At 37.1% G+C, this 14,456-nt stretch overlaps 1 protein-coding gene across 20 annotated transcripts in view; it reads right to left on the reverse strand.

Moving 5' to 3' along the window:
- LOC110223780 (uncharacterized) overlaps nucleotides 1–14,456 on the reverse strand; it is a 132,218-nt gene that overhangs the window by 14,957 nt on the left and 102,805 nt on the right. For 13 of the 20 annotated variants that reach the window (XR_013483010.1, XR_013483005.1, XR_002328786.2 and 10 more), the window contains one exon: nucleotides 3,055–3,132. The exons of the other annotated variants lie outside the window; for them this stretch is intronic. Coding sequence is in view for 9 of the 13 variants with exons in the window: in XM_078146826.1 (XP_078002952.1) it covers nucleotides 3,055–3,132 (78 nt within the window). In the remaining 4 variants the exon portion in view is untranslated. The remainder of the gene's footprint in view (nucleotides 1–3,054; nucleotides 3,133–14,456) is intronic. 20 annotated transcript variants of the gene reach the window in all.

A 14,456-nucleotide genomic window follows, 5' to 3' on the forward strand; every position in this document is an offset into this window, starting at 1 on the left:
TGGACCTGGGCTTCATTTTTCTAATCTAATGCTTTAGCTTTTCATTCCACTTTACTGTCATGGCAAAGCAGAAATTGACTAGATGATGGGAAGCCTAAAAGTCTTTGTTGCTTTTCTCCATAATTTGGTGGTTGTATAATTATATAATCTTACATTTGTGGTAGAAGGTTTAGGTTCTCAAACATACATCCTGGAAACTTATTGGTAAGGAAAGGCTACAGATATTGGAATACAGGGCAGAGCAGATGCATCTTCCACACAGTTTTGGAGTGAACAGGCTTCCAGCCCAATCTATTCAATTGCTTCTTGAATAGCTCCACTGATATCTCAAAGGCAATGTATTCAAAACTGAATTTATGATCTTCCCCAAACCTGATCCTCTTTCCAACTGTTCTTTCTGTTGATAGCGCCACCATTATTTTAGTTATCTGACTACTAAACCTTGAAGCTATCTTTGAATTTTCCTTCTGCATCATCCCCAAAATCTAATTAGTTGTCAGTCTTCAATGGCTTAAGGAAAACAAATAGAATTTATATCCCTACATAATTTGATTCCATCTTATATTTCCAGAATTATTTTATATTATTCCCTTTCAGGTATTCAATGCTTCACTCAAAAAGGACTACTTTCTATTCTCTGAAGTTTATATAACATTTCCCACCTTATATATTTGAATAGTCTGTCTTCCATTCTCAGAATGTCCTCCTCTTTCATCTCTTTCTTTAGAATACTTATTTTCCTTTAAAGTTCAACTTCATTCATTGCTTCTTCCTCTATGAAACCTTCCTTGATATTCCCAGCTGATTCTGTTTTCTCTTTCTTTAAATATTCCTAAAGTACTTTAACTTTCTCCTCTAGTTCTATAGTTCTCTACCTGATACTTATCTATGTATACATTCTATCCTCCTTCCTTTTCTCTCCTCCCAATCCATCCCTGAGAATGTAAGCTACTTGAGAGCAAAGACTATTTTGTTTTTATCTCTGTATACCTAGGGCTTAGATAAAGTAGGCACTGAAGTGACTGTGTATTGAATTAAATACTATTTCCACAGCATCATTGAATCACTTCTTCCTCTGTAACCACCACAGCAGCACTCTATTTCAGGTCATTTACCACCTCTTATTTGAACTATTTAAAAACTCTCTTAAAACAACAACAAAAATCTCCTAATGTATTTCCCAATGTCCAATCCATCCTTCATTCAACTGTCCAAAAAAAAATCTCACTCATGCATAGGCCCAATATATCATGTCCCTCCTCAAAAACTCCAGTGGCCTTTCAATTGCCTATGGGATAAGACATAAATTCCTTCCTTCAATAAGCATTTTATAAACTCTTTTTATGTGCCACACACTGAATCTGGCTCTAACCTAATTTTCTAGCTCTTTCATTCTAAGGTCCAAACAAACTGACTTTCTTCCACCTCCATACATTGCATGGGTCACCCCTCATGCTTGGAATAAATTCCCTCTATATCTGTGCCCTATTTTCCTTCAAAGCCTATCTCAGGTAAAACCTCCTCCATGAAGCTTTTCAAAATCCTCTCAACTGAAAGTATTATCTCCCTCCTCAAATTTCTTATAGCACTTATCTAGATCTCTTAATTGCCCCAATCACAACATATCTTCTATTCCTGCACGTCTTCCCTGCTTACTCTCAGTCCTACCTCTAACCTTTATCTCAAATGAGATAATATTTGTAAAGCATTTAGCTTATTTCCTTTTTCCTTCCTTCCTTCTTCCCTCCTTTTTTCTCTCCCTTTCTCATTCTCTCCCTTCCTCCCTCTCTTCTTCCTTCCTACTTTCCTTCCTTCCTTCCTTCCTTCCTTCCTTCCTTCCTTCCTTCCTTCCTTCCTTCCTTCCTTCCTTCCTTCCTTCCTTCCTTCCTTCCATTAGATTGTAAGTTCCTTGAGGGGATGGACTTACTTGTTTGTTTTTATCTCTGAATCCCCGGCATATAGCAGTGGTCTTTGCTCATATTGGGCACTCTATAGTTATTGAATTGGCTTAAAAACAAGCAATGTTGGAAGTAAAGATCACCAAGGGTGGTGGGGATGGTGGGGAACTACTTTAAGAACAATGAAAGATGCCAAGTTGTAGGGAACTTGAGAATAACAGGTAAGAGGATCAAAAAGGGCACAAAAGAATGAAGTGAAATGAAAGCAAATATTTTACTAGGAGGAAAAAAAACATTGATTTTTGTAAGTTAAAAAAATTGCCAGCATAATGTCTGCAGACATATTATAAATATTTAATTAATATTACTTATCCTATTCATGCTCACTATGATTTTTTCCCAAAATACTTTTGAAAAATCTTGCAAACCTTTCTTGGCACATATATTTAGAAAATTTCCACTCCTTATGGTTCATTTTGTTGTGTACCCAGCCCTGCCAAAGTAGGAAATTACTACAATTTGTTTCTTGAATTCAGTTCAATTGCTGAGGAACAAGCTCTCAAGATTTCCCCAGTTCTCTCTCTCTCTCTCTCTCTCTCTCTCTCTCTCTCTCTCTCTCTCACACACACACACACACACACAAAATAGCAATAATTCCAATGAAAGTTATGTTTCAGGAGAAAAACCTCTTTTCCAGCACATCATAACCTCTCTCATTTGAAGTGTTTTATACTTTTAAAAGTAGTTTCATATCCATTATTTCACTTCATTATCATTTTTAAATTCTAAAAGGTTTCTACAGATTGTACATGTGTGTAATTCATCTCCCACCTCCAAAGTCAAAAGAAAATTGTGTAAAAATTTCTTGTAAATTTGATAGTTTCAGATTATCATTTCCCTCTTCACTTGTTACTCCTTCCTCTATTTAACATCATACTTTGTTTTTCTGTTCTCCTTGCTGACATATTTTTAGGCTTGACACAAGGAAAGTCTCTAGTGTGCTTGGTAGTAGTTCCTTTGGGGAGCCTATGCATGCGGAGGTAGACACAAATCACACTAGATAAGAAAGCATGGATAGGTTCTCATCCACACCAGTGGAGGGGTGCAAATACCATTAGGAACACAGATCAATTAAAGTGGCGAGTATATTTGTTACCACAGAGTTCTTTTTTCCCAAGGTTGTGATTCTTTGTCTTTCCTCTTTGTCTCTGTCTTCTAAGAAGGTGGCATATAGCTGGGAAAAAAAAAAACCCTCAACATTTTATTTTAATGTTATTTTATTTCTTACATTTATTTCTGAACATATTCTTTCCCCCTCTCCCCTTCTCACTTTTTAAAATGAAGAATAGAAAGATTAAAAAATAAAAATTAAAAAAAAAACAGTCCCACAAAACTAACCCATCAACCATATCTGACAAGTGAAAAGATATGCATACCTAAGTTGTAAATATATAGCATTCAGGATTTTTGGTTGTCATTAATTCCATTTACATTCTTGTAGTCATTCTATATATTGTCTTTCTAGTTTTGCTTATTTCACTCTGCATCACCTCATAAAAACCTTCTTGTGCTTCTCTGAATTCTTCATAATTATCCTTTTTTTATCATACAGTAATTCATCACATTCACATATAGTAATCTATGATATTCACATACAACAGTTTGATTAGCTTTTCATGAATCATTGGAAACCTACTTTGTTTCCATTGTTTTGTTTTGTATTTTTTGCTAGTACAAAAATGCTACTATGAATATTTTAGTGCGTATAGGACCTTTCCGAGTTTGACCTATTTGGGAAAAAATATCTAGCAGTAAAATGCCATTTGCTTTTTTTCTTTTTCATTATAAACTTAAGCATTATTAAATTTAAATGTTTCAATTTACACAAAGGAACAAAAGTAAGATTGTACATTAAACTTTGAATTTCTGTTATATACACTTTCAAAAAATATTTATTTAATATTTTCCCCAATTACATGTAAAAACAATTTTTAACATTTATTTTTAAAAATTTTGAATTTGTACATTTTTTCCTTCTCTCCCTCCCTCCCCTCCTCTCTCACTGAGAAGACAAGCAATTTGATATAGGTTATACATGTTACATATAAATTTAATGTTCATATTAAATTTAGCAGGATACAACAAAACTGCCCTGCTTGACTTATGCCTTTCTGAACTTCTGCTCACTTCTGTGTCTCTTTTTTGTTTCACTGAGGCTCTTTTTTCCTTTTCACATGACTATCACTGCACACCAATTTCTGTCTCCCAAAATTCTTCTTTTGCCAAATAAAGGCCTTCCCTTGTAAATAATTTATATAATGTATATATACATATACATATATAGTATGTATGTATGTATATGCATGTGTGTATACACAAATGTGTGTATGTGTATACAAAACAAATTTATATATTGGCTATAATAGAAAATGCACATCTTATTCTGTAGTCAATCACTCCTCTGCCAAAATGTAGACAAAATGCTTCATCATTTATCTTCTGGAGTCATGATTAGTCATTTCATTGATGAGAGTTTATGATTTTTAGTTGTATTTTCCCCTTCATCATATTCTCTCACACTCTCTAGCCCCTGGCCACTTTTTTACCAAGAAGAAAAAGGGGTGGGAGTAGGGGCAAGAATAAGACTCATATTAATAATCTAATGATTTGATCTCCCTATTCTGCCCTTCTTTTTGATCCATCTAGCCAGAAACTCTTAGGTCACTTAGAGCTGAAAGGTAGTAGGTGTAATTTCTTGCATTGGAGGGGTATTCACTGATAAGGGGAGCTTGAGACCCAGCCTAGTTTCTGGATTTCTCTGGAGTTGCCTGAGCTAGACTGGGTAGCCATTCTTGTTTGGCATTCAAAGCCCTTTACAATCTGCCCTCCACCTCACACCTTTCCATTCTTCTTACACCTTCTACTTTATATTGTTCCCTTCCCCAACTCCCACTCCCAACTCTTTGGTTTGGTGACTTGACTGACCACCTTGTTGTTGCTCAAACAAGACACTCCTTCTCCTGCCTGGAATTCCCTCCCGCCTCATCTCTACTTTCTGGCTTCCTCCAAGTGCCAGATAAAATCACACCTTCTACAGGAAGTTTTTCCTATTCCCTCTTTATTCTAGGCATTCCTTCTATTTTGATTATTTTCAATAGATCCTGTCTGTATATAGCTTGTTTGAACATAGTTGCTTGCATGCTGATCCCCATTAGACTCAAGAGCAGATCACATCTTTTACTTTAGTTTGTAATCCTTAGTGCTTAGTACAGTGCCTGTCACATAGTAGGCTGCTAATAAATGTTTATTATATATTGGCTATAATAGAAAATGTTAATCTGTACCTACAGTCAATCACTTCTGAGTGACTGACCAGCTGATCTGATGTTGTTGGAGTATTATCACTCTTCTGTGAAACTGCCCAGAGATAAAATACCTTTTTAGTTCTGTAAGGCAGGCCTCCCACACCCAGCCAACTGTGAAGTGACTGCTATATGATCTCTTCTATTTGGATACTTTTGTTCTTCGCTGGAAAGCCCCCACCCCTCCCTTCTAGCTGGGTCAGAGCAAGTGAACTCCTTTCAGCTCCACCAGGATTTTGGCACCTAGTGTGCCAAATGTGCCAATGCAATTTACATCGAAATTTAATTAAGAATTAAGGAGATACTTGCTAGGGCAAAGGTCTTTAACAGGCCTTTTATACAAGTAAAGATCAAGTTCCTTGACTGACCATCAAGACCATCAAATCAATCAACAAATATTTATTGAGCACCTATTATGTGCCAGGCAGCTCTGAAACCAGCCTATCTTTCTAACCTTATTTCATAGTATTCTATCAGTGTATGCTAACCTCTGGCCAAACTGATTTACCCTCTGGATCTTGAACTCACACTACACTGTCACCCAGTTTCCTACTCTTGGAATGCTCTCACTCCCTTTTCTGCTTATTGATTCTTTCCAATCCTTTAAAGTACCACTTAACTTCAATTCAATTCAATAAACTGTATTATGTGCTATTCACTGGGCTAAGCATTGGGTACACCAAGATTAAAAACAAAAGAGTATCTGATCTCAAGGAATCTATATTTTGTGGAAGTAAGGATACAATATATACATAGATAAATAAATACAAATTAAATATGATGATTTGAAGTACTACCAATGAAAGCAATTGGGGAAGGTTTTTCCTATAGGAGACTAACCCTTGAATGAAGATAAGGATTCAGAGAGATAAATGAGGAAAGAATGCATTCCAGTGTGGGCCACATAGAGAGGTGGGCTATGAAATACCGAACCTGGGGAACAGCTACTATTCCACTTTATCACGAAAACTGAATTGTGAAGGTTGAGTAATATGAAATAAGTCTGAAAAGCAAATTGGAGTTATATTTTTGCAGGGCCTTACACATCAGGCTATAGAATCTCTCTCTCTCTTCATCTTGGAAACAGTAAGGAGCCAATGAGGATTTTTAATCAGGGCAATGAGAAGAAGCAAAGAAAGGAGGGAAGGAAGAAGGAGAGGAGGAGGGAGGAAAAGAAGAAAGAAGGAAGGGAGGGAGGAAAAAAGGAAGGAAAGAAGGAAGGAAGGAAGGAAGGAAGGAAGAAAGGAAGGAAGGAAGGAAGGAAGGAAGGAAGGAAGGAAGGAAGGAAGGAAGGAAGGAAGGAAGGAAGGAAGGAGGGAAGGAAGGAAAGGACTGTTGCCTGATCACTCTCTTATTCCTGCCATTTTCTTATCTCCAAAATTTTGCATGGTTCCAAAAATCTTTTGTTATGACTCAATCAGAGGCTTTACTTGTTTGTGTCTTCTCATATATTCATAGGATCATATAGTCATAGATATAGAGCTAGAAGAGACTGAAGAGGTCATTGAGTCCACCTCACTAATTTTATAGATGATGAAACTGAGACAAACAGATGTTAAATGACTTGCCTGGGGTCACACAACTAGTAGGTATCTGAATCAGGAGTTGAACCCAGGTGTTCTTTTTTCCCCTACTTAATAGCATTTTATTTTTTCACAATTACATGTAAAGATAGTTTTCAACATTTACTTTTATAAGATTTTGAGTTCCAAATTTTTTTCCCTCCTTCCCTTTCCTCCTCTTTCTCCAAGACAGCAAATAATAGGATATAGGTGATACATGTACAATTATATTAATCATATTTCCACATTACTCATGTTGTGAAAGAAGAAATAGAACAGAAGGGAAAAAATACAACCTCCCCCCCGCAAAAAAAAAGTGAAAATAGCATGCTCTGATTTGCATTCAGACTACATCAGTTCTTTCTCTGGACGTGGATAGCATTTTCCATCATAAGTCTTTTGGAATTAACATGGATCATTGTATTACTGAGAAGATCTAAGTCTATCATAGTTGATCATTGAACAATGTTGCTGTTACTGTGTACAGTGTTCTCTTGGTTCTGCTCATTTTACTTTGTATCAGTGCATGTAAGCCTTTCCAGGTTTTTCTGAAATCCACCTGCTCATCATTTCTTATAGCACAATAGTATTCCATTACAATCATACCCCACAACTTGTTCGGCCACACCCCAATTGATGGACATCTCCTAAATTTCCAGTTCTTTGCCACCACAAAATGAGCTGCTATAAATACTTTCATACATGTGTGTCCTTTTCCTTTTTTTTTTTTATGATTTCCTTAGGATATAGACCTTGTAGTGGTATTGCTGGATCAAAGGACGTGCACAGTTTTATGGCCCTTTCTGTATACTTCCAAATTGCTCTCCAGAATGGTTGGATCAATTCACAACTCCACCAACAATGCATTAGTGTTCCAATTTTCCCACATCTCCAACATTTATCATTTTCATTTTCTGTTATATTAGCCAATCTGATAAGTGTGATGTGATACCTCAGAGTTGTTTTTATTTGCATTGCTCTAATCAATAGTTATTTACAACATTTTTATATGACTACAGATAGCTTTAATTTCTTCATCTGAAAACTGCTTCTTCATATCCTTTGACAGTTTATCAACTGGAACCCAGGTCTTCTTGTCCCCAAGGCTAGTGTTTTATTACCTCCAACATGAATTAGTGATTAGATTATATTATATAATATATGGTTAGAGATTTTCTCCCCACTAGCAATTTTTTGGTAAGCAATTCTGTAAGAATTCTCATCTTTGTTTTAGTTCTCTTTTCTTCAGCATATTAAATATTTGTTTTATAATATTCTTATTTTCAAGTCCATCAATTTCTATTTCTTAGGTATAGACCTCTTCTGAGATTTCTTTTTATAATACTTGTCTATTTTTCCATTTAGTTTCTTGGTCTTTATTCTACTCTCTAACTTCTTCATTATGTTCTTCTTGTAAACTGCCTTTTCTATTAAAAAAGCTTCTCCATTCAGTGGAATACTCCCTTCCTTCTAGTCTTTAAACATGGGTCGGAGCAGGTGCAATTGAGAGTTAAAGAAAAATTGCTCCCTACTTGTTGCCATCTACGTGTCTTCAAGTTGAAACTCAAAATCAACAAAACTCAAAGAGTTCTCCATGGATCTTGCATAGCCTCATTCCTCCCATTGAGAATACTTGAGCTGCCTTCTGACCATCCTATTGTTTCATAGGACTGCTTTTTAAAAAAAAAAAGTCTCTATGGAGCAGCTAGGTGGCACAGTGGATATAGCACTGGCCCTGAAGTTAGAGGACCTGAATTTAAATGCAGTCTCAAACACATGATACTTAGTAGCTGCGTGATCTTGGGCAAGTCAGTTAACTCTGATTGCCTCAAAAAAAAAGTTTCTAGCATAAGAGTTACAAGTCTTGTTTGGGGGAGCTATTTGTAACCAATCTACAAGGAAATTGTCACCAGAAACTATTTTTAAAACAATTTCTTCCAAATTTATTTTGCTTCCTTTATTTTTACTTCCTAGCATCTTTGGAATCTCATCCAAGCATATGCCAAGAACGATCTCTGGCCGATTACCCACTTTCACTCTTCATACTATTTACATTTCTCTTCTCTTATGGCTCTTCACTTTGTTTTGTTGACTCTAACTCTAGCTTGGACCTCCTATTCTTTATGCACTGTGAATACTTATTCGACTTCTGAATAATATATGTCAGGGTAGGGTCATCTGCATAGTGATATTTGGACTCATCTTGAATATCATTATCCTTTTTTCACAAATTTTACTTTCATTCTCTCAAATTTGGTTATGTATTTTTAAATTTGACCATCATAGACAAGACTTAAAGGAAAGGAGAATGTGACAAAGGGTAACTTTGCCTCATTGACCCCCTCATCACTTTAATTTCTTTCCTCATGAAGCCATTGGTCATGGGAAGGAAGCCATGAAGAGAAATAGAAAGGGCCCTGGATTTCCACTCAGCATACGTGAGTTTGAATCTCTGCTTCACTAACTGTATAGCCTCTTGCTGGTCTCTCTGACCTTACCTATTAAAATGAGGAGAGTTAGACTTTTTTACTCTCAACCCTCCAGAATTGTTGCATTGAATCTTTATGATGTTGTCTATGTAGGAATTTTTCCTTTCCTACCTTGTATCCACCTAAATTGAATTAGTAAAATGGTAGTTCTCATAGTTATTCTACTGCATGTTTATCATAAGGACTCCTGAAGGTTGGGCCCAAGCCAGAGTGGAATGTTTAATTAATGTGACCTTGAGTAATTTCAGACAAGGTAAGGAGAAAGTGTTGAACAGATTTGTTCTGTGAAGTTTGGATTCAGTCAAAGGGCTGCACTTGAGGACCAGGAAGGCCACATGTGGCCTCAAGGCCACAGGTTCCCCAATCTGCCCTAGTCTAATTCCTCCAAAGTTCTAATGCTTAAGAACTGGCTCTGTCAATTAGCATTTTCTCCTAAAGAGAAAGAAGAATTTGCTGAGAGCATCTATGGCTATAGAGCTCAACAATGAGTAGAAAGACCCACAGTGACTGCCAAAAAGAACAATGGCAGATGAAACAATTAAATGTCTTCAAGTGGAGAGTCAAATAGCAAAAAGCAGTGAGAAGGGCTGTGACAGTGGGAATAATCAATCTATCAATATTTGTCAAGCATCTGCCATGTCCCAGGCACTATGCTAAACTCGATGGAAAAGGAGGCAAAAGATAATCCCTGACCTCAAGGAACTTGCACTCTAATGGGGAAGGAAACATGCAAAACAAATATATACAAAGCAAGCTATATGCAGGATACTGAGGAAATCATAAACAGAGGGAAGGCACCAGAATTAAGAGGGATTGGAAGGCTTCCAGTAAAAGACAGGAAACTAGGGAGTTCAGGAGGCAGAGCAAAGCAGGGAGAGCATTCTAGACATGGAAGATGGTCAGATAAAATGCCTGAAGTCAAGAGATGGAATGTCTTGATTGTAGAACACCCAATAAGCTAGTGTCACTGGATTGAAGAGTACACGGTAGAGAAGACATAAGAAGACTGGAAAGGTAGGAGGAGGCTAAGTTATGAAGGGCTTTGAATGTCAAACAGAGCATTTTGTGTTTGATTCTGGAGGCAACAGGGGGACAATGGAGTTTATTGAGAGGGGGACTCATAGGGGTGTGTGCCATTGTTGGACCTACGCTTTAGGAAAATCACTTTAGTAGCTAAACAGAAAATGAATTGGTGGGGGCAGCTAGGTGGCTCAGTGGATAGAGCACTGGCCCTGGAGTCAGGAGGGCTCAGTTCAAATCCCGCCTCAGACACATAACACTTATTAGCTGTGTGACCCTGGGCAAGTCACTTAACTCCATTGCCTAGCCAACAAGAAAAAAAAAGAAAATGAATTGGAATGGGGAGAGATTTGAGGCAAGCAGGCCCACCAACAGGCTATTACAATAATCCTGACATGAAGTGATACAGGTGGCAGTGTCAGGGGAGAGAAGGGGGCATATGGGAGAGATGTTGCAAAAGTGAAATCAGCCGGCTTTGACAACAGATTGATTATGGGGAGGTTAGAGTCAGTGAAAAGTCCAGGATGACTCCTAGGTCATGAGTGTGAAGGATTAGGAGGATGGTGTTACCTTCTATAGTTATAAGAAAGGTAGAATGTGTAGGGGAAATAATGTATTATACTGTTTTTGTGTGTGTGTGTGTGTGTGTGTGTGTGTGTGTGTGTGTGTATGTGTGTGAATTATCATACCTTTTAAATCCAATTGTATGTGATTGAAGGGTGTCCACACCCAGAACTGTTGCTTGACCTCAGTAACTCTTCAGGAATTCCAGAAATAGCTACAAGGTATTTCTGATTCTCCCAGGTCCTGAATCTACCCAAAGCATTCTTTTTTTGGGTTAACAACCCAGGAAATCCTGAAGGGTCCAGCCCAAGCTTCTTCTTTGGGTTACAGTTACTCATATCTATCTCAATCTACCTTGCTTTCAGGCAAAATTTCTTGGCAAAATTGCTTAACTGGAAAAAATTGCTTAACTGTGCACATGTAAGGTTCCTGTGTGGTAAACTTTGTCAAAATCTTATATAATCTTCCAGAATCTAGGGAGAAAGAACCACTCCATTTCTACCTCACTTTCCTCTACCTAATGACTTAATAAATTTCTTTCTAAAATTATTCAGATTTTTGGATCTGTTCTTGTGAACAACAAAGGGATGGAGGGTTTAGGGAGAAAGATAATGACTTTGTTTTGGCATATTGAGTTTAAGATGTCTGTTGTCATCCAGTATGAGATGTCTGTGGCAACTCTGAAAACAAATGACCAAAGAGTCACAGAGGTTATGCAATCACAGAAGCTATGCAACTGCTATTAACTCTGAAAATACCAAAGAGCTCATACAGGCTATCACGACCACAGTTAATGCTAAAAATAAAATAAAATAAAAACAAAATAAAACCAAAGAGCTAACAATGGTCATAAGCAAAGAGCTTTCTTTATTCCATTGGAGGAGGGAAACTAGATACATGTGCCAGGGCCTCCTCTAGCAGGAGACCAGCTTTAGTGAGGCCAAACCTTGATACATATAGCAATGGCTATGCAGTGAAGGATAACAGCAACAATGAAAAAAGTTTGATTCATAGCACGGCTTCATGACCAGAACGTGGTTCTCATAGGTGGTTTGTCGGAACTCAGAGACCACCTGGGGCTGGTGTGAAACAATTCTGTTATTTTGCTGTGGCTGAGATCATCCAGAGGGTGAGTGCAAAGGATTGTAACCACAATATATAACATGCCAAGTTCAGGGGACTGCTTGCTTGCTGAACCTTAGCTCTGGAAAACAGGATGTTTCCTAACAGTAAAAAGAGAAGAGTAGTCTTGGCATGTGGATCCTGACATCTGAAAAGCAGCTGGGGATGCGAGATTTGAAATTAGCAGAGAAGCTGGGGCAGAGGAGATAGATTTTTGAGCATCAGTAGCATTTCATTGTCATTTATTCATTCAGTCATATCTGACTCTTTGTGACCCCATGGAACATAATATACACCAGGCCTTTCTATTTTCCATTATCTCCCAAAGTCTATCCAAGCTCATATTGGTTGCTTCTATGACATTATCTATCCATCTCATCCTCTGCCATCCCCTTCTCTTTTTACCTTCAATCTTTCCCAACATCAGGGTCTTTTCCAATGAGTCCTGTCTTCTCATTATGTGGCCAAAGTATTGAAGTTTCAGCTTCAATATTTGTCCTGCCAATGAGTAGTCTGAATTAATTTCTTTAAGTACTGACTGATATGATCTCCTTGATATCCAAAGGACTCTTAAAAGTCTTCTCCAGCATAACAATTCAAAAGCGTCAGTTCTGTGGTGCTCAACTTTCCTTATAGTCCAATTCTCACAGCCATACATTGCTACTGGAAAAACCATAGTTTTGACTATATGTACCTTTGTCAGCAAGGTGATGCCTCTGCTTTTTAGTATGCTGTCCAGATTTGCCATAGTTTTCCTTCCAAGAAGCATCTGTTAATTTTGTTGCTGCAGTCTCATCTGCAGTAATCTTTGACCCCAAGAATATAAAATCTGACATTGCTTCCATTTTTTCTCCCTCTACTTGCCAGGAAGTGATGGAACCACTTGTCATGATCTTAAGTGTTTTTTTTTTTTAACATTAAGCTTCAAGATAGATTTTACACTCTCTTCTTTCACCCTCATTAAGAGGCTTCTTAATTCTGCTTCACTTTTCTGCCTTCAGACTGGTATGTCTGCATATCTGAGATTGTGGATGTTTCTCCTGGCAGCCTTAATTTCAGCTTTTGATCCAGTCTGGCATTTCACATGATATAGTCTGCATATGAGTTAAATAAATGAGGTGACAATATAGAGCTTTCTTGTACTCCTTTTCTAATCTTAAACCAATCAATTGTTCCATGATTGGTTCTAATTGTTGCTTCTTGACCCGCACACAGGTTCCTCAGGAGACAAGTAAGGTGATTTAGTTCCCCCATTTCTTTGAGGACTTGCCACATTTTGTTGTGATCCACACAGTCAAAGGCTTTAGTGTAGTCAATGAAGCAAAAGTAGAAGTTTTTCTGGAACTCTCTTGCTTTCTCCATAATCCAGAGAATGTTAGCAACTTGGTCTCTAGTTCTGCCTCTTCAAAAACCAGCCTGCTGGTACTTTTCAGTTCACATATTGCTGAAGCCTAGCTTGCAGAATTTTAAGCATAACCTTCTTGGTGTATGAAAAGTATAATTGTTTGGTAATTTGAAATTCTTTGGCATTGTCCTTCTTTAGGATTAGGACAGTGGGACAGTGGCCACTACTGAGTTTTTCAAAATGCTGGCATATTGACTGCCATATTTTAACAGCATCATCTTTTAGGATTTTAAATTGCTCAGCTAGAATTCCATCACCTCTACTAATTTTGTTGTTAGCAATGCTTCCTAAAGCCCATTTGAGTCCATTGTTCAGGATATCCAGCTTTAGATCAGTAACCACAACATTGTGGTTATCAATGTTGTTAAGATCTTTCTTGTATAGTTCTTTTGTATGTTCTTAACCACCTTTTCTTAATCACTTCTGCTTCTGTTAGGTCCCTACCATTTTTGTCTTTTATCATGCCTGTTATTACGTGAAACATTCCCTTGATATCTCTAATTTTCTTGAAGAAAGCTCTTGTCTTTCCCACACCATTGTTTTCTTCTATTTCTTTGCATTGCTCATTTAATAAAACCTTATTTCTCCTTGATAGTCTCTGGAACTCTGCATTCAGTTGGGTATATCTTTCCCTTTCTTCTTCCTTTTTTTTTTTGCATGACAATTTTTGAATATTTAAAAGGAATAGCAAGTTGTACATAGTACATTTGAAGTTTCATGTGCAATTATCTTTTTTATTATACTATGTTATAGAAATGCTTGTTTTATTCCATAACTTAATAATAAAATAAATAAATAAGTTTATAGCGCTCAAGTTAAAGGGCTTCCTGTTAGAAGGAATTCCAGTTATTTGGCGTCTAACCATTAGGCATACACCATTTTGTTAGTCTTTCTATCTGTTTCCCTTTCTTCTTCACCTTTTGTTTTCCTTCTCTCCTCAGGTATTTGTAAAGCCTCATCAGATAACCATTGTGCTTTCTTGCTCCTCTTTTTTTTGGGATGTTTTTTGTTGCTGCATCTTGTACAATTTTCAA

This window comes from Phascolarctos cinereus, unplaced genomic scaffold (assembly GCF_003287225.1).
Source record: "Phascolarctos cinereus isolate Bilbo 61053 unplaced genomic scaffold, phaCin_HiC Scaffold_726;HRSCAF=1367, whole genome shotgun sequence".
NCBI lineage: Eukaryota > Metazoa > Chordata > Mammalia > Diprotodontia > Phascolarctidae > Phascolarctos > Phascolarctos cinereus.